At 47.6% G+C, this 20674-nt stretch overlaps 1 protein-coding gene across 2 annotated transcripts in view; it reads right to left on the bottom strand.

The window, feature by feature from the left end:
• Positions 1-5988: 5988 nt before the first annotated feature.
• The window catches only part of slc7a9 (solute carrier family 7 member 9), a 109996-nt gene continuing 95310 nt past the window's right edge, over positions 5989-20674 (bottom strand). Inside the window, exons 11-13 of one of the 2 annotated variants that reach the window (XM_038806547.1) lie at positions 20111-20260; positions 15697-15871; positions 5989-6336 (exon numbers count right to left, since the gene is read on the bottom strand). In XM_038806547.1, coding sequence (XP_038662475.1) covers positions 6275-6336; positions 15697-15871; positions 20111-20260 — 387 coding nt within the window. In that variant the 3' untranslated portion in view covers positions 5989-6274. Of the gene's footprint in view, positions 6337-15696; positions 15874-20110; positions 20261-20674 lie in introns of both variants that reach the window. The other variant, XR_005461793.1, reaches the window with a different exon arrangement.

Below are 20674 nucleotides of genomic sequence, written 5' to 3' on the forward strand. Positions count from 1 at the left end.
GAACGGCACTTTGCGGCCGTTTTCACGAACGGTGAGAGCAGGTGTGTTGGAGTTCGTGAAAACGGCCGTAAAGGCCTGGGAACTCAGCCTATCGGATAGGGGAGAATCGCTGCTCGCCGCAAAAAAACGGCGAGCAGCGATTCGTGTCGTGGGGCAGCCGTGGGGGGGGGGGGGGGGGGGGAGAATAGTGGGAGGTCGGGAAAAATGTCGGGAAGGCCCTCCCGCTATTCTCCGACCCGTCGTGGGGGGCGGAGAATCGCCCCCTATGTTTATTTTCCTAACACCTACCTATACTTTATTTTAACCTAATAGTAAAGCAGTATCTTACTCACCTGTACACTATCCAATTAAAGCTTACAGGTCAATGAGACCGACTTTTCATTAATACAGCCGTGTATTTGATGTATTTTGAATCCATTTACATTGTAAAGACTAAAACATTTATGAAGCCCGATGACCAAGCATCAAATAGTTTCTCATTGTTATTATTTTGGTTGTAGGGCAATGTAACAGCAGGTGGCAGTAAAGTATAACTGCAATCCACCCATTGACATCACAAAAAGAGGTGAATAACCAAATGAAGGTCAACTTTTGACTGAATCTGGAAGTATTTAAATAAAATTAATGTATTTTGACAGATATGATTTTTTGTCACTTTATTTTAACATGAATGATCTGAATTTGAAATAAGTCTACAAAATGCTGAATTTTGACAGTTGCAAGTATAAGATTAAACTCAACATACGGCAGAATAATGTAGCTTTAAAAATCTAAAGAATATGGGTCACTTGTCCTAAAACCCATTTAATCAGCCCCGTCACTGACAGTTGAGAGAAAGTCTGCACAAGTACAAAGAGATTCTTGCTGCTTTATAATCTCATCAAACTTTATTCAGACCTGACTGACTTTACATTGAAACTGTCGAAAATTAAAGAATTTTCGGTTAACCCTCAAAGATTCTTTTTTTTTAACAACATTTTTTTTTTAATATAATTTTTATTGGAATTTTTTACAGAAAATATAAAACATAACGACAAACAATGAAATGCAACAAAATAACCCATAATAACCGTACCACCCCCAGACCGTATCGACGCATGTATCCCATCCCCCACCCCCCCAACCCCAATGAACAACAAAAGAACTTCAAAATAAATTTAAATTAAATAAACAAATATAGTCATCGTCCGCCCCCCCCCCCACCTTTTCCCTCCCCCTGCCCCCCCTCTCCCCCCCACCCCGGGTTGCTGCTGCTACTGTCCCAGTACCCTATCGTTGAGCCAGAAAGTCGAGGAAAGGTTGCCACCGTTTAAAGAGCCCTTGCACCGACCCTCTCAGGGCGAATTTGACCTTCTCTAGCTTAATGAAACCCGCCATGTCATTGATCCAGGTCTCCACGCTTGGGGGCCTCGCATCCTTCCATTGTAGCAAGATCCTTCGCCGGGCTACTAGGGACGCAAAGGCCAGCACACCGGCCTCTTTCGCCTCCTGCACTCCCGGCTCCACCCCAACCCCAAATATCGCGAGTCCCCATCCTGGCTTGACCCTGGATCCCACCACCCTCGACACTGTCCTCGCCACCCCCTTCCAGAACTCCTCCAGCGCCGGGCATGCCCAGAACATATGGGCATGGTTCGCTGGACTCCCCGAGCACTAGATTCCCCTAAGATCCGCATAATCTCTCCCATCCCCTCTAACGGGTCAGAAATATACAGGAGTAGGCCGTCCGCATATAACGAGAAACTGTGCTCCACCCCCCCCCCCCCCCCCACCCCCCCGACTAACCCCTTCCAGTCCTTTGACACTCTCAGCGCTAAAGCCAACGGCTCTATAGCCAAGGCAAACTGCAATGGAGAGAGTGGACATCCCTGCATTGTCTCCCGATATAATCTAAAATACTCCGAACTCACTCGCCGTCCGCGCACATGCCACTGGTGCCTGGTACAGCAAACAGATCCAGTCTACAAAGCCCTGCCCAAACCACCCCAAGACCTCCGATAAATAATTCCACTCCACTTGGTCGAAGTCCTTTTCCGGGTTTATAGCGACCACTACTTCCACTTCCCTGGCCTCAGAGGGCATCATGAAAACATTCAAGAGCCTTCTAACATTAGCCGTTAACTGCCTACCTTTCAAAAATCCCGTCTGTGTCTTCACCCCTGGGACACAATCCTCTATTCGCGAGGCCAAAATCTTGGCCAGCAATTTGGCATTGACATTCCGTAGGGAGATTGGTCTGTATGATCCACATTGTTCTGGGTCCTTCTCCCACTTCAAAATCAGGGAGATCGAAGCCTGTGATATTGTTAGGGGAAGGACACCTCACTCCCTAGCCTCATTAAATGCCCTGACCAGCAGAGGCCCCAGTACTCCAGAAAATGCCTTATAGAATTCCACTGAGTATCCATCCAGCCCCGGGGCCATGGGACTGCATGGCCTCCAATCTCTCCGCTACTTCAAAGAGCCCGATTGGGCTCCATCAACCCTTCCTCCACCCTCGGAAACTGCAGGCCCTCCAAACACCGTCTCATCCAGCTGGGGGCTCCGACTCATACAGCCTACTGTAAAATTCCTTGAACACCGCGTTCACCCCCGCTGAGTCCAAGATCGTGTTCCCCCCTCTAGCCTTCACTCTTCCTATCTCCCTTGCTGCCTCCCATTTCCTGAGCTGGTGTGCTAACATTCTGCTGGCCTTCTCCCCATACTCATACACCACCCCTACCACCTTCCTCATCTACCCCACCACCTTCCCTGTAGATAACAAACCAAACTCCGTCTGCAGCTTCTGCCACTCCTTCAATAGCCCCGCCTCTGGGGCCTCCGACTACCTCCTGTCCACCTGCAGAATCTCCCTAACCAGCCTGTCCATTTCCACCCGCTACACCTTCTCCCTATGAGCCCGTATCGAAATAAGCTTCTAACTACTGCCTTCAACGCCTTCCATACCGTTGCTGTGAATCCTCCCCTGTGTCATTTATCTCCACCTAGTTCTGGATGGCCTCCCTCACCTGCCCGCACACCTCCTCATCTGCTAACAGTCCACATCCAATCTCCAGTGCGGGCGCTGGCCCCCCTTCTTGCTCACCCGTCAATCCACCCAATTTGGGGCATGGTCCGATGCAACAATCGGCGAGTACTTGGCGTTTACCACCCCCGCAAGAAAAGTCCTATCCACATCGAAAAAGTCATTCCAGGAGTACACTTTGTGTATGTGGGAGAAAAAAAGAAAACTCCTTCGCTCTTGGCCGTCTGATGTGACCATCAATTTTCTCGAGACATGATAGGAAGTAAACTGTGGTTTTAATAGACTTACAACTGAGCCTGCCTGTGACCAGAAGAACTGAGGGCAGACTCACAAGGCTGCAACACATTATACTTCTGGTAGTGGGAGGGGGCCATGGGCGGAGCCGAGGGAGGAGCCCTGTACATGCTCCTCATCTCCCCCTGTGGGCAGAGCCGTGCAACGCCTCAAAGACAGAGCCCACAAGGACACAATGCTGTACAGTGTGAACGCAATACTATACAGTGTGAATTACATGATGTACATTCACCACACTGTCCAAACCTCGGTAGTGTGGTTGTTTAAAGACCGTTACGCTTGTATTCTTGTGACATATTCTTTTAATTTTGATGTTAAACACCTCCATGTCGGTAGTCAATCACATTGAATCATGTGTCATTCTCTAGAGCCTCCAGGAATGTAAAATCAATCACCAGGACACTGCTGTGTGCAGCTCGGGAGAAAAATCACCGGGACATTAAAAAATATTTTTTGCCATTTTCTTTGACCATGTGTTTTTCATACAATCTCTACAGTGCTTTACCAGATATGAAAGTGTTGAATATAAGGGGGGGAATGGGAGAAAAGCTGTTTGGCTGTCAGTCAAGCATCATCCAATCAGGTCATGAGCTTTGCAATTGGCACAGGAAGCAGTATATTATAAGGATGGACGTGTTGGCTGATTAATGGCTGGACCATGAGATACATTTAATCACAGTTGACAACCTTGGCCATCCCAAAGGCCACTGAGAGTATCTAGAATCATGTTCATCTACAGATATTTTCAAATAGTTCCCATCTCATGTCTGCCTCATGTTTGTTTCACAAAATATCCTACATTTAGCCAGCGGCTTTCTCTCTCCCTTCCTCCTCACCCACCATAAACTTGGGAATTTCCCAGAATTCTCTCCCATTTTGCTTCTGTTCTGTTGAAGAAAAATAGCTGAATTATGACATCCAATATTTCCTTTATGCCCTTCCGTAGCCAGGAGAAATCCTTATGAGACCAATTAATGTTTTGTTTCAGTAAGTTTGTAAAAGGTACATTAAAAAAAATTATATAGACCTTTCACTTGTTAATGACCTCTGCAATCTCCCCCCCCCCCCCCCCATGCCCCTGCAAAGATCATTCTGCAGCTCTGATTTACTGTTACCGGCTCCCTCTGCTCCATCATTAACAGCAGGGGTGTCAGACACTGTTTCAGAACTCACTCACTGCCTTCAAAAGCTGCCGCAGAAACCTGTACATTGGTTATTGCCTGTAACATATTCACATTTCTTGCTGAGTGTCCTTAAGATATTCATTGCATGAATCCTTATGCAAGTCAAACTAATGGGTACTGCCTGTTAACTTGCATATTTACCTTACCTTTGATTCTTCATCTTCGCATTCAAGCATTACTGTCTTCTCTGGCTGTGAATAGAACACCCAGATTTCCTCATTGCCAAGGCTATCTAAAATAAACCTACTTGTTTTATGGTGAATGTTGCTTTTTGAGTCACATGTGAGATCTCCAAGACCCAAATCCATCAATGATTTGAATATAGCTTCCATATGCAGGAAATTGGGGGCATTTTCTTAAATTGCTCCAAGATAGAATTCAAGAAGGTGCCTGATATCTGATAGGTGATGATCTCTAAGCTCTTATCTCCAAATTATCATTATGAATACAATTCCAGCACTTCCATGGACTTATAGAATTCCTACAGTACACTCCATTTGGCTCATGAGTCTGCACCAACCCTCCCAAAAACTTTACCTAGGTCCCTGTAACATTGTAACCCCACCTAACCTAACCTTTGGACACTAAGGGGCAATGGATCATGGCCAATCCACCTAACCTGCACATCCTTGGACTGTGGGAGTAAACCAGAGCACCTGGAGGAAACCCACACAGTCACGGGGAGAGCATGCAAACTCCACATAGACAGTCACCCCAGGCCGGAATCGAATCCTGGTCTCTGGCGCTGTGAGGCAGCAGTGTTAACCACTGTGCCACCCTCCGTTTCCTTCCTTCCTTCTAAGATCCTAAACGTGCAGGTGCCACGTGCTCTTCCTCAACTTTTCAAACCCACTGCATTTCATCCAATTGTGTTGAATCTAACTTATTCAAATGCATACTTGAAACATAGTTCAGTCACCAGTAATCTTTTCTTTTTAATTTAGAGTGCCCAATTATTTTTTCCAATTAAGGTGCAATTTAGCGTGGCCAATCCACCTAAACTGCACATCTTTGGGTTGTGGGTGTGAAACTCACGCAGGCACGGGGAGAATGTGCAAACTCCACACAGACAATGACCCAGGGCCGGGATCAAACCCGGGTCCTTAACGTCAGAGGCAGCAGTGCAAACTACAGCATCACCATTCCACCCAGTCAACAGTAATCCTTATATCCTTTGCACCTTACGTTTGAAATAAACAGATTTTTAATTTTGCTCTCTCTTTCTCACTTTTCCTTTCTCATTTTCAGTTTTCCAGTCATCCGAAATGCCTTTAATGATGTGGCTAAATAGTTGTTAGCATTTATCAAAACAAAGAAAATACTTCTTCACTTCCACCACAATTAATGTGATGTTTTGGTGGTGTGTGTGTAATCTATTCCCTCTCCAGAAATACTTGATTTCTACTTGGTGAATTATGTTACATTGCGCCTTCCTGATAGATGTGGCTGTATCATTTGACATTGGTACACCAACCAATAAGGGTATATCTTCAATATGATTTTTAATAAGATGTGCATCGTATTAAAACTGATTTTGTACAACCTTCATATTTAAAAATATCTCACCAAGTTAATACAATGATTAATTTAAGATAGTTGCAAACAATAGCATTTAATTGCATATTACTATTAGTTTACAGAAATATTACAGAAATACAGCAGAATTGTGTTTTCAAAAAATTTCAAGTAGTATATTACAACCGTCTGCACCCATTTTCAGCTCCAGTACCATAAAATATTAAAAGAATTAAAAGTGAGGTAATGAGTACTTTTATTGTCCAGTCTCTGCAGGTGCGACTTCCAAGAAGAGCTGCAGGTGCTTAGTAATGGGCCCTGGAAACACAATTTAAAAGGTTACCTTTTCGTCAAAACAGTCACCCACATTGAACAACCCCACCATATAAAGATATTTTATAAGTTCACAGTTACTCATGTCATAAAATTAAAAGCTGTTTTCACCGATGGTGAGGATGTCAAATGTAGGCTGTATGAAATACATACCCAACAAAATGTTTTTTTTTGTGGCACTGAATATATCTGTGTAAATATAGTTTTCCTCGGATTAATTTAGCCAAGGCTGTATCCATAATTTTTAAATCTGGTAAATTCGTCAAATTATATTTTCCGCTTTTATTTAGTCCAAGATTTCACTTGGACAATCTGTTGTTCATTTAAATATTACTTTTGTTAACACACAGATATTACGTGAGTTTATAGAGTTGTACCTGACTATAACATAAGGTCCCAAAGCAAGGCCAGAAGATGAAGTTTGTGAGAGAGACTCCACTTATCAGGAAATGCGTTAGTGACATATTATGGAGGCATTATGGCACAGTAGGAGGCCATTTGGCCCATTGGATTCTTGCCAGCTCTTTATGGAGTAATCCAGTCTATACCATTCCTCTGCCCTATCCCTGTAGCCCTGCAGATTTATTTCCCTTAAGTGCCCAAACAATTTCCTTTCGAAATCATGGATTGTCTCTGCTTCCATTATCCTGGTTCTGAGTGAATACCACTTCCTGTGTGAATTTATTTTTATTGATGACCCCTTTATTTCTCTTTCCACAAACTTTAAATCTGTTTCCCCAAGTCCTTCTACAATCAGCAAACTGGAACAGCTTTTCTTTTTCTACCCTACTTAAACCCCTTGCCTCTATTGGGGGGGGGGGGTTCTCCTCCACCAGTAGTGGAGTTCCTGATGTGGCAGAGAACCCCCTCCCACCACCACCGATAGAGGTGAGAGCTTTAAATGAGGTAAACCCGGAGATACTCCAGTCCCCCGTTAGCGGTGGCATCGAAGTTTGTGGCAGGAGGATGCAAATAGGTAATTTGAACCTATTTGCATCCTATTAACGGGCTGGACACCAGATCCACCATGCCTCCATGTTACTACAGCCCTCTTGGCCAGGATTCACGCAGGTGTGGATTGGTGCAAGTATTTTTCAGCGTAGCCCTGATGTGGTGGACCTCGTGATGGGCCAAGGAGGTAAATATTTAATGTAGGTGCCCCCAAAGTCCATCAGAGGGCCTCCACTCCCCCCCCCCCCACAATGCAAATTCTGCCCACTCCACCCTCAGCTTCCCATCCACAAAAGACATCTAGGAGTTAAGCGCTTTTACTTCTTTTTCTTAGCTGAAAGCACTTAATTGCTTTTGATGTGGTCAGGAGCTGTCAATCATAACTGCATATTTATAGACATTGAGGCTAGGTTCAGAACCGGGTACTTGAGATACATTCAAGCGTGAATGGAAATAAAAATAAACAATCCAGACACCTGGCTGTCTGGAAGCTATTACCCTGTCAATTAAAGCCTACTGAAAGCTTTTTCTCTTTGAAAGTGAATGAAAGCCTTACGTATCAAAGGATGTGACATGGTTTTAACTTTCTATGAAATAACAGCTGATGCTTTCTGCACCTGGTTTTCACTGTTTCTGCCTGGGCTGCTCTTTAGTTTCCAGGCTGGAGTGACCGATGCGGGTGAGGGGGGTCTCTGATATGGGCGTTGTCTCTGGTGGGGAGGTCTGATGGGAGTACCTATTTTGTATAATTTGACAAAACCAAATGTCTCTGAAGTCTTCTAAATTGAAAATCATCTGTCCAATAAAACTATGGGCGCAATTCTCCCAAAAAATGACTAAGGTTGCGATTCTCCGGCCTCATTGTTATATCACTCAACCGTAACGAGGCTGGTGAATAAAGGGAGAGGCCAAAAACGAGATCCGCACCAGGCGCCAAACAATTTGTGATGCAACCAGCCCGCTCCCCCTCGGCGAAATTGTGATCTCGCCGTAGAGTGGCGAGAAACCAATTATCACCACTTAGGCCCCATTTCCGTACAATTAACAAGAGCGACCCCATATCCAACAGCCTCTTGTCATTCAGCGACCTCCCCAGCAAGCGCTCACGCTGGTGCCGATTGGTACTCCTTTTTAAAAACTTGAAACTGGAGGAAGGGCTTCTCTGGGAGCTGAGGAGGTGAGTAGCCATCTTTGCTCCCAGGCAAAGAGATTGGGGGACTGGGTTTGCCACCCCAGTGCTCGGCGGGGGGTGGGGGCCTTCCGCAAGGGTGGACCGCCATGGGGACGTGCGGGGGCAACCGGGGGCGGGGGGGGGAACAACCGCTCCCGGTACCACCGTGCCAACCCATTCCGGAGGCAACACTTGTCCCTGCCCGTCTGCCCCACCCATCATTCCTGGGGGTCACCATCACCAACAGTCTGTCCTGGTCAACTCACGTTGATGCAACAGTGAAGACAGCCCGACAAGGTCTCTACTTCCTGCGGAAGCTAAAGAAATTCGTCATGTCTGCATCAACTGTCACAAACGTCCACAGATGTGACATACAGGGCCGGCTCAAGGCACCGGCAACTCGGGCTGTTGCCCGGGGCGCCATGTGCTTGGGGGCACCAGAGACTCGGGTCCCGCGCATGCGCAGTTAGGCCGGTGCCAACCAGCGCATGCGCGGTGGCCGCCCGCCCCCAGGGCGGCCCCCCGGCTCGGTCCGCCCCCCCCGCTCCCCTCGGGTCCGCCCCCCCCGCCCTGCCCTCGGGTCCACCCCCCCGCCCCGCCCTTGGGTCCGCCCGCCCCCCCGCGTGTCCGCCCCCCCCGCCCCCCCTCGGGTCCGCCCCTCCTCGGCCCCCCCCCCTCGGGTCCGCTCGGCCCCGCCCCCGGCCCCCCCCCGCCCCCCCGGCCCCGCCCCCCCGCCCCCCCCAGCCCCGCCCGCCCCCCCCCCCCCCCCCCGGCCCCGCCCGCCCCCCCCGGCCCCGCCCCCCCCAAGGGCGCCGAAGTTCAGCTTGCCCGGGGCGGCAGCAACCCTAGAGCCGGCGCTGGTGCCATAGAGAGCATCCTATCCGGCTGCATTAAAGATTGGTCTGGCAACTGCTCGGCCCAAGATCGCAAGAAACTGCAGAATGTGGTGAACTAAGCCCAACCCATCACACAAGCTTGCCACCACCACATTGATTCTATCTACACCTCCCGCTGCCTCAGGAAGGCAGACAGCATTATCAGAGACCCCTCACATCCAGGCTTTCCCTCTTCCAGACCCTTCCATCAAGTCTAAAGACCCCCACATATAGATATAGGAACAGCTTGTTCCCCACAGCAATAAGACTCCTCAACGACTCCCCCTCGGACTGATCTATTCCCTGTGAGAACACTATTCACAATGTCCTATGCTGCTCTTGCTCATGTATTTGCTTTGTTTGGCCCCTTGTTCCGCACTGTAACCAATCACTGTTTGTCGATGTATCATTTGTCAATGCACTCTGTTGATTATTCTTTTTGTCTACTATGTACGTACTGTGTACGTTCCCTCGGCCGCAGAAAAATACTTTTCACTGTACTTCGGTACATGCGACAATAAATCAAATCAAATCGAAAATCAAATATCAAATAGCGAATTGTCAATCGTGGTTAAGTGAGCACTTCACAGATGCCAAGTGGATTCCCGTGGGTGGGCAGGCCATGTAGCATGTGGGAATCATTGCCTAGCATCCCAGTCACACCTTGATGCTGGGCACTGTGCTTCAACACTGTGAGAGGCAACACCACACATGCAGCAGCCAACATCCAAACACCCAGGGGATAGGCCACAGCTCCAGGGGCATGTCCATGGCTGGAGCGTTGGTGAGCACCAAGGGGAATGCCTGGAGAGATGGGCAAAGGGTCCGGGGGTCAGCCCGCATTGTGGAAGAAAGTGACAGAGGCATTATAATGGTGCCGCCCCCCCTCCAACCCACAACCACTGCCTCCCGCCCCACCCACACCGATGCCCTCAGTGATCCTCAATGTGCCTGGTCCTCCTAACTCTACCACTGCGTCTAGGTGTTTCCCCAGGATGCACATCTGAGCTGCCTATCTCATCCCATGACCTTCAATGTCTCTGCCGTGCGTCGTTTGGGGCCGGATGGCCCGACTCACTTGTGGGTGGCACATGCACAGCCGTGCTGCCCTGCCACATGTGCTGACGTGGCCTCATCAGAGGGGTGGAACTCGGAGGAGCTGCTGGCCAACGTTGCCACTCCATGGGACGAGTCCAGGTTGGCCCTCAGCGCCCCCTCCTCTGAGTCGGTGCCCATAGAGCCCTGGGGTCCACCTTGACCCTGGCTGCCCCTGTATCATGTGGTTCTGCCAGCCCTTGCAATGCCCCAATGTCAGCACCTTGGTGTCGACGACATCGGCGATGCTCCTCAGTGACTGGGACAAGCTCTGCAGCTCCTCAGTCATGCCCTTCAGAGAATGGGACATGTCCCGCAGAACCTCAACAATGTCGGCCCAGTGTTGGGTGACATCCCCCAGCGAGAAGGTCATTCTGCCAAGGCCCTCAGCCATGGCCGTGACCAACTGCGAGACCCCTTGGACACCTTCACTCATGGTGCTGACGTCATGCACCAGGTTTTCCACTGCGGTCGCCACCCTAGCAGTGTTGGCCTCGGTGCCACTCATTGCCGGTGCCAACTCCTGTGCCCGTAGCCTCTGGGACTCTTCCAAGCCGCTATAGATCTGCTGGGGCGACGCTGACATCTCCCTCTGAACATCCTGGCCTCTCCCTATTGTCACCATCAGCTCCGGGTAACCCTGTTCCAGAAGCTCAGCATCAGGCAGGGACCCAGCTGGGTCCTGGGATCCGGCAGCTCTCTGACTGCTGTCTGACCTGGGGGTTCCTGCCTCCACCTGATGTGCATCAACAGCAGTGTGGTGCTCACCCGATTGCGCCCCAGATGCTTGACCACGAGTATTTCTCACTGACGTATATGTATCTGCGCTGGTGGAGGGAGGGGATGACAGCTGTGCCGCGACTATAACAGTTGCATCCTCGCTGCGCCCCTCCGAGGTGTGTGTATCTGCGCTGGTGGAGGGAGGGGATGACAGCTGTGCCGCGACTATAACAGTTGCATCCTCGGAACTCCCCTCCGAGGTGTTCTCCTCGGAGTCAGAATGGGGGGGGCCATCCGGAATGGGCCACATCCATTGGCTGGAGGACCTGTGGGAGAAAGGACATGTGGTCAGTGGGAGAAAGGACATGTGGTCAGTGGGAGGAATGGGTCAGTCAGTAAGGCAATCAGTACTCACGTTTGCCAGGTCGTCCATGTGGAGCCCGGTGGTTCCTCAGCTCTGCGGCATCCACCAGCCTCCGTGTTGGTGACCACCCTGTCCTTGACCACACCAGTCATCTCCAGGGCCCGCTCCTCGAAGGAGGTGAGGATTCTGATGCCCGGCACCCCACTGCCAGTCTGGGGCCTCCCCCGCCGATTGTGGGAGAGCTTTTCCTGAGAAGACAGAGGGAGGACATCGTTAGCCACAGGCGTGGTTCACAGTGGTGGGAGAGGGGGTGTGAAGGCAGGGTTGGGGGTGGGAGGGCTGGGGGTCACCTGGGTGTTTGAGGTGGTGTTGGCTGCTCCCTTGTAGAGTGGGTGGGGGGGAGGGGGGGACGGTGGGGGGGGGGGGGGGGACACGTTAGTGTCTACTCACTCGTGCTGCACAGTGTATTATGGTGACCTTTTTCCGGCACTGAAGGCCAACCCTCCTGGTCACAGTCCGCGAGTAGATGGCTGCCACCACCTCATCCCAGGCAGCACCGGCTGCCTTGTGGCTCCCCTTCGGGACCCTCGGGGGTACAGGACATTCCTCCTGGCCTCCACCATGTCCAGAAGCCTCCCTAGGTCAGCATCCCTGAATCTTGGGGTCAGTCTCCTTGGCACCATTATTGCGAGCTGGCTGTGTTTGGCTGAGCAAGTGCTGCTCGCACTGTTAGCAGGAGAGCTGTTAGGATAGAGGCATTTTCAGAACCCCAAAATGATTTCTTGACCTCCTCATACGTTCCAGATACCTCCTCTGGTAGTGATGCAAACACTCCACTCGCCCTACCTACCAGCTTTTTGAATCAGTAATACCCTCATGTCCTGTGGCAATTTCATTTGTTTAGCTACCTTCTCAAATGAAATGAAAAAGGCTTCTACTTCCTTCTCGTCAAACCTTGGCAATGCTTGGACATATTTAAATAGATTCCCACCAAGCCTTTGACTATGGTCCTCTTTCTCACTATCCTTATCACTATCATCCAACTGTACGTTTCCCTTTACGTCTGCCAATTTTAATTGACTGTCATGTTTCAAGGCTATTTTCCGAAGTTCAAACTCCCTCTCTTTATCGTTTTCCCTGATCTGTATCTCCCTTTCTTTTTCTTTTTGTTCTCTCTCTCTTTCTTTTTCCTCTCTCTCTCTTTCTTTTTCCTCTCTCTCTCTTTCATATTCAAGCCACTTTAATTCTTTCTCATGTTCCATTTGTCAATTTGCAACTGAATTTTTGCCATTTCCAATGAGTCAAACTCTATCTCAGGCAACTTTAAATGCTTAACCACCGCCATAATTACCTCATCTTTTCGCATTTTGTCAGGTAATGTTAACTGCAATGTTTTTGCCAAACCTAACAGTCTGCTTTTCATCTCTGTCCATAAGGTACTGCGTGTGACATTCTCCACCCCCAAAAACCTCCGAGCCTCTGAAAGAGCCATTGTCCACAACACACTTAAACTCAAATACCACACCAGAAAAGCAACAATTGTTCACTGTCTTTAAGTTCACAAAAGCCAATCGAATAGATAGACTTTTAGCCCCCTTGAGCCCCCGATTGTTATGGGAGAGGCGTTTTCAGAACCCCAAAATGTATCATGGAGTTCAACCAACCTCCCTCTTTAATGTATTGTTGCTTTTGAAGCACACGGCTTGTTCTCCAGGTGTGGTATTACAATTATGGACACGTGGGTTTTTAAACACAAAACAATGTTTATTCCATGAATTCAACTTAACCTTTTAAATAAACATTGGATCACTCAACACCCCTTACTTCAAAAATAACCCCGAAAATAATAAAACACTAAATAATCATTCAGTTGTTCCTTTAAACATCCAAGAGACTTAACACCTTTAAACAGAAACACATCAGGTTAAATACATTACTATTATGAGTTGAAATCACCCAAATGATTCAGAGATAGTCTTTCATAGCAGAGATCACAGCAGATCCAGCTCACTGCAAACACAGACCTAACACACCAAGCTCTTTTTCTCAAAACTGAAACGAAAAACAGAAGTGAGCTCAGCTCCCCCCACCCTCTGACATCACTTCAGTAATATGAGCTGCTCCATTTCTTAAAGGTACATTGCTTAAACATCCATTTCTTAATGGTACTCTCACATGACAGAGCTGGCGAGCGCGGTGTCAGCGAATCGGCTGGCAAGCCATCATTTGCGGCAAGAAGTCTGCGAGGCCTTGTTAAATGGACCAATTAACATTGAATTGCATTGCTGGCCCTGCGAGGCTGAGTGCCGAGAAGCTCGCGGCAATTCCCACTCGCTACCACGCTTCGGGCGCCGTCATTCTCCTGAAAAATTTCTAAATGTTGTTTTGGCCGGGTTTGGCGGAGTGTTTCCCACCAGCTTTTATGGGCGAGATCTAGAGCTGGATTTACCCCACTTAGTCATTTTTCTGGGCCTTGGGGAGTTTCTCCCTGGTCTAGCACACTTAGAAAATTGTGAATCACTGGGGAGCTGAACTCGCCGGCCAGACCGGCTCCTCCGAGATCAAGACACCGTTTTTGAAAGGGTTCCCTGATCTCTAAGTGAGCTCAATGATCCCCCAAACGTCCTGCCCACAGACAATACAATCCTCTGCAGACATGGGCATTACACACCCTTGAGTGACCACACCCTGCTGTGGGGTCACTGAGGCCTCCCCCTTCTTTTAGGCCCACCCACCTCTCATTCAGGACAACCGCTTCAACCCCCCAACCTTTATGAAGCCTCTTCATATTTCCCCTTCAATCCTTCACCATTCACACCACCCTTTCATACCCCCAGCCTGGCACATGGGAAGTGCCACTGGCACCCTGGCAGTGCTAATCTGAACCTGGCAGTGTCAGGTTGGTATTGTCAAGGTGCCAGGTCGGCACTGCCTTTTGTGCCAGGATACTGCCCTGCCCCTGTCCCCAACCACCCGTGGGGGGGCTCCAATGGTCCCGAGGCTCCTGGAGTGGGCATCCCATTGTGGCGACGAGTACTAATCCGGTTGAGGCCTCGTCGGTGAGACTGGTGACTCCTGAGCGCTGGGGGAATGCGGCCTTAAATAGGCTGCGCATATTTAAATGAGCCTAATGACTCATTTAAATATGATTATTTAGATCATGCCCAGTGAGGGCCTGATCCAGATCATGGCAGACACCGTGATGTTGGGTGACCCACGCGTGGTTTTTACACCTGACGCAAAGCCCGATTTGGGCCTTGCCCATGATGCACCTGGCACGCCCAGATCGACACCGATCGCAACGCAGTGGGAAAAATGCGCACTCCGTCTCTTAGCAGGCTAAATGCCAGCAGCTGAAGGACACGACAAAAAAGAACAAAGTAGTTATTTATATCTATGTGAGCCATTTGATACTCCTGGGTATTTGGGCTGCTACATCTGACCAGCCAGCTGGGTAAGGAGCACAAACAGCATAATGATAATGTTCGCACCTTGCATTTTGTAGGAACCTTCTGGTCAGCCTCCAGTTCAAAAACAAGATTCAGTTCATTATTTATGTCATGTAATTTCAAATGCCTATCTGACTTGTTCTGGAATTATTGATGTTATTAGCCTTAATCACATCTCTGGCAACATATTGCAAGCATTCATCAATGTGGTGAGGAGCTATTATATTGTCTGATTGATCACTTCTCTTCTGAGTTTCATACCACATCCTCTCAATGTCATAATGAACAGGTTTGTCAGGGATCCAGTTTCTGATATATTTATGGATCATTCCTCCCTCAACAAAAACCTCTCTCACTCATCTGTACCTTCCCTCAAGTTGCTTGTTTTTTTCTTCAGATTTGTGCCCCTGAACAAGGAAATGACTGGACTTTGCTCACAGAAATATGGCTCAGATAAGGAATTGAACAATGAGAATTTAACCTGTTCTCATCTTCCAGTATATTACAACACCATTTTATTGAGGAGAACATTGCATTAATTAGGTTTAAGTAATAACACCAAAACATACAGAATGCGCTATTTTCTGATATGAACCGATCCAAACATTGAATCACTTCACATTTTGTTAGCTTTTGGAGTTTGTTATCTGGATATCACTCAAACTGTTACTCAAACAAGGTGATAATAAATAAATCAAGCAACAAATATTTACTACTTACTCATTAATTTGCGAGTCCAGCTAAAGTGATAGTAAATGAACAGGACGTAAAATATAATTCCTCCAGCAATAAATAGTGAACAATATAAGTATGCCATATCTGGAGCATCAATGATTGGAGCGAGAACCAAGTAGATAGCAACAAGAGTCACCACAATCGGAAAAACTATGGGGACCTGAAATAAAAATACATTGAGATTTTAACAATACAAACTGAAGAAAGGTTCAAGGGTTTTACTTTTGATCAACCAGGTTACTGACATGCAGAAACCCATCAGCATGTTCCAGGGTCTCCAATTCAAGGATCGAGGATTGTGTGCTGGGGTGATAGGGGAGGACCAGGCCGGGTTCATGTCGGCCAACATCAGAAGGTTATTGAATGTTCCAATGATGCCTCTGGAGGGACGAAGTGTGGAGGTGGTGCTCGCCATGGATGCGGAGAAGGCCTTCGATCGGGTGGAGTGGGAATATTTGTGGGAGGTGCAGGGGCAGTTTGGGTTCAGTCAGGGGTCTGTGGACTGGGTCCGGTTATTGTACCAGGCACCGGTGGCGAGTGTGCGGACAAACCAGGTGAGCTCGGAATACGTCAGGCTGCACTGGGGGATGAGGCAGAGATGTCCACTCTCCCCATTGTCCTTTGCCTTGGTTATAGAGCCATTAGCAATTGCGCTGAGAGCATTAACGGCTTGGCAGGGGATAGTACGGGAAGGGGTGGAGCATAAGGTCTGGCTATGTGCGGATGACTTGCTGCTGTATATTTCGGAACAATTGGAAGGCCCACCCTCCGATCCTTCACTTTTCCGATCTCCCTCGCTGGCTCCTGCTTCCTCAGTTGATGTGCCAACATCCTACTCGCCTTTTCCCCATATTCATAGACCGTTCCCTTGGCCCTCCTCAACTGCCCCACTGCCTTCCCCGTAGATAACAACCCAAACTCCATCTGGAGTTTCTGCCGCTCCCTCGACAACCTCGTCTCCGGGGCAACCGCATACCTCCTGTCCATCTGCAAAATCACCTCCACTAACCGTGCCATCTTCGACTGCTCCATCTTACCCCTGTGTGCCCGTATCGAGATGAACTCTCCCCTCACTACTGCCTTCAGTGCCTCCCATAGCGTGGCAGCCGACACCTCACCTGTGTCGTTCAGCTCCACATATCCCTGAATAGCAGCCCTCATCCGCTCACAAACCTCCTCATCTGCCACCAGTCCCACATCCAACCTCCACTGTGGGGTGCTGCCCCCCCCCCCCCTCCCTCCCACCCCCACCCTCCCGATTTTGGAAATTCAGCTCTAATTATGCTGTTGTGTGCAACATTCAGCCCAACAATCAGTAAATGTACAAAAGAAAAATAGTAAAAATCTGGGAGAAAAATAGAAAATGCTGCAAATAGTCAGTATTTGTGCAGAGCATAATAGTTACTGTTCCAGGTCACTTTCATCCCCTTTCAACAAGTTATGGAATAAAATATTAGGAATTAAAAAAAGGGAGCAGTCACATTGCTGGGAGTGTGTTCTAGGCCCCAAAACAGTCAGCAGGCAATAGAGGAGCAGATAAGCAGACAATTCACTGAGATGTGTAAAAATAATAATACGGTAATTAGATGAGGGGATTTCAACTTCTCCAACATTAATTGGGATAATCATAGTGTAAAGGCTTTAGAGGGGGTGGGTTTCTTGAAATGTATTCGGGAGAGCTTTTTATGTCAATATGTGGAAGGTCCAACAAGGACAGCGCAGTGCTGAATCTAATTCTGGGGAACAAAGTCAGGCAGGTGTTCGAGGTGGCAGTGGGGGGAGCATTTTAATGATAGCGATCATAACACAGTACGATTTAAGCTTGTTATGGAAAAAGAAAAAGATGGTCTGCAAAAATGGTTTTGGATTGGAGGAAGGCAGTATTTATTAGAATAAGGCAGGATCTGGCCAATGTAGACTGGGAACAGATTCTTGTGGGAAAATATACAGTAGAGCAGTGGAGGGTGTTCAAAAGGAAATGGTGAGAGTACAGGCCCAACATGTTCCCTTTAGGGTGAAATGTAGTAATAACAAGCTGGGAGCATCCTGGATGTCTAGGAATATTCAGGACTGGATAAGAAAGAAAAGAGAGGCTTTTTTTTAGAACAGTACAGCACAGAACAGGCCCTTCGGCCCTCGATGTTGTGCCGAGCAATGATCACCCTACTCAAACCCATGTAGCCACCCTATACCCGTAACCCAACAACCCCCCCCCCCCCCCCCCCCTTAACCTTACTTCCTAGGACACTACGGGCAATTTAGCATGGCCAATCCATCTAACCCGCACATCTTTGGACTGTGGGAGGAAACCGGAGCACCCAGAGGAAACCCACGCACACACGGGGAGGTCCCTTTTAAGAGGTACAAAGGGAGTAAATCAGAAGAGGCCTTTGTGGAGTATAGAAAATTGAAGGGGAACTTGAGAAAGCAATTAGGAGAGCAAAAATGGGGCATGAAAAAGCACTGGTGGGTAGGATTAGGGAGAATCCCAAGATATTCTATAAGTATATTAATGGGAAAAGGATAACCAGGGAAAGAGTGGATGCTATTAGGAACCAAGGGACAATCTTGCATGGACCCAGAGGATATTGGGAGGGTGATAAATAAGTACTTCTCATCTGTTTTCACTCAGGAAGGAAGGAGGAAGGAGGAAGATGGAGTTTGGGGAGAGGGACTGTGAGGTTCCTGGACAGATTTACATAGGAAGTGAGGATGTATTGAAAGTTTTGGTGGGTTTAAAAGTAAACGAATCCCCAGGTCTGGATGCGTTGTTTCCCAGGCTGCTGTGGGAGGCAAAAGAGGAAAGTACAGGGGCTCTGACCCAAATATTTAGTTCCTCTCTGGGCACAGGGGAGGTGCCAGCGGATTGGAGGACAGCTAATGTGGTTCCGCTTTTCAAAAAGGGTGGTAGAGATAAACCAGGGAATTACAGACCAGTGAGTCTCACATCAGTGGAAGGGAAAGTATTGGAGAAAAGTCTGAAGGAGAGAATTATTCTCCACTTGGAGAGGCAAGGTTTGATCAGGGATAGTCAGCACGGCTTTGTCAGAGGGTGGTGTTGCCGAACAAGTTTGATTGCATTTTCTGAGGAGGTGATCAGGTTTGGAGACGAGGATAGTGCAGTTGATGTAGTTTATATGGATTTCAGGGTAATTTGGTAAGTTTGATTCAAAACCAACTAAGTTGGAGGAGACAGAGGGTGGTGGTAGAAGGCTGTTTATGTGACTGAGAGTCAGCATCCACTGGCGTACCACAGGGGTCAGCGCTAGATCCCTTGATTGTATTTATCATGATTGTTCATGATAAATATAAACAATATAGATTGTGGAGAATGTGGAGGGGGTGATAAGTAAGTTTGCAGATGACACAAAGTTTGGCAGGGTGGTTAATAGTGCGGAAGAAGTTCTTAGGTTGCAGAAATGTTTAGACAGGTTGGTCAGATGGGCAGATCAGTGGCAGATGGAATTTAACCCTGAAAATTGCAAGTTAATGCATTTTGGAAGGAGTAACAAGACAAGAGGGTATTCAATAAATGGCAGCACACTAGCAAGCTCAGAAGGATCTTGGGTTGCTTGTCCACAGATCCATGACGGCGTCAGGCGGGTTAATCGGGTAGTTAAGAAGGCAGACAGATGTTGTCTGGGATGGAGCATCTGATCAATGAAGAGAAGCTGGATAGATTTGGGTTTTTTTTCTTTGGAACAGAGAAGGTTGTGGGGGGGGGGGGGGGGTGCTGACTGAGGTGAATAAGATTATGAGGGGTATGGACAGGGTGGATAGGGAAACAACTGTTCCCCTTTGCTGAAGGGTTGATAACAGGGACGGGAAACCTCATAACATTTAGAAAGTATGTGGATAAGCACTTGAAATGTCATAACATCCAAGGCTATGGGCCAAGAGCTGGAAAGCGGGATTAGTGTAGATTTAGTGCAGTTTTGCCTGTGTAGACGTGATGTGCTGAATGACCTCTTCTGCACTGTATGACAAAGTTTAGACCCAGCTTTATTTGACCCATTGCCAACCCCTTTTTTTTTTGCACCGTTATCCTTTTTGGCATTTGATAATTTCTGACTTTCCTTTTCTTCTGTTCTCCATCTCCCTTTCTCTGCTTCTGATCTTAATTAAGCTTTGTACATCTCTAACTTCTGCCAATTTGAATGAAAGGTAAATCACCTGAAACATTAATTCTCTTTATTCACAGAAGCTGCCTACCCTGAATATTTGCAGAATGTTCTGTTTTTATTCCAATATTATTTTCTGAATAAAACCCTGAGAAAAAAACCTGTCAAGATTAACTTGGGTTCCTGAGAAATAAATGAATACAGTATTCAATTGGTAAAATGAATGGTGACACACATAGTTCTGTTCTGAAAGTAAGGAAATGCCATATAAATCTAACCTTTACTGGTCTGTTCAGTTCTTTTCTTGTGAATCTCATGACAATCAGAGAGAACGTAGTCAGCCCATAAAAAATCCAGGAAGCAAAACTGAAGTAGTTTATCAGGGTGTTAATATCCGCTGGAATTATGTAGATAATAGCTAGGATGCCCTGAAAAATAGAATGCAGTATTAACTATTAGGTGACTGAAGAATAGTTACAATTGGATTTACACATAATACATTACCAGGCCATTTATCAGAAGATGTTAGATGATTCTAAACAAGAACAGAAAAACATATTTTTCACAAGCGAATCAGAGGGAATATTCTATCTACTTCACGTGTTTCTCCCAATGAACAGGACTGCGACATAGTTGTCTTTTGTTCTGTGTATTCCGAAAGCTAAATTAACTCAATTTCTATTGAATCTAAATTTTTGAGCAAAGCCACTGCAAATAAATTAGAAATGTTGAAGAATGTATTTTTAATATTCATTTACGGGGCGCGGGCTTCTCTGGCTTGGCCAGTATTTATTGTCCATCCCTAACTGCCCTTGAGAGAAGGTGTCTCGTTGAACCGCTGC

This window comes from Scyliorhinus canicula, chromosome 9, assembly GCF_902713615.1.
Source record: "Scyliorhinus canicula chromosome 9, sScyCan1.1, whole genome shotgun sequence".
In the NCBI taxonomy this organism is placed as follows: domain Eukaryota; kingdom Metazoa; phylum Chordata; class Chondrichthyes; order Carcharhiniformes; family Scyliorhinidae; genus Scyliorhinus; species Scyliorhinus canicula.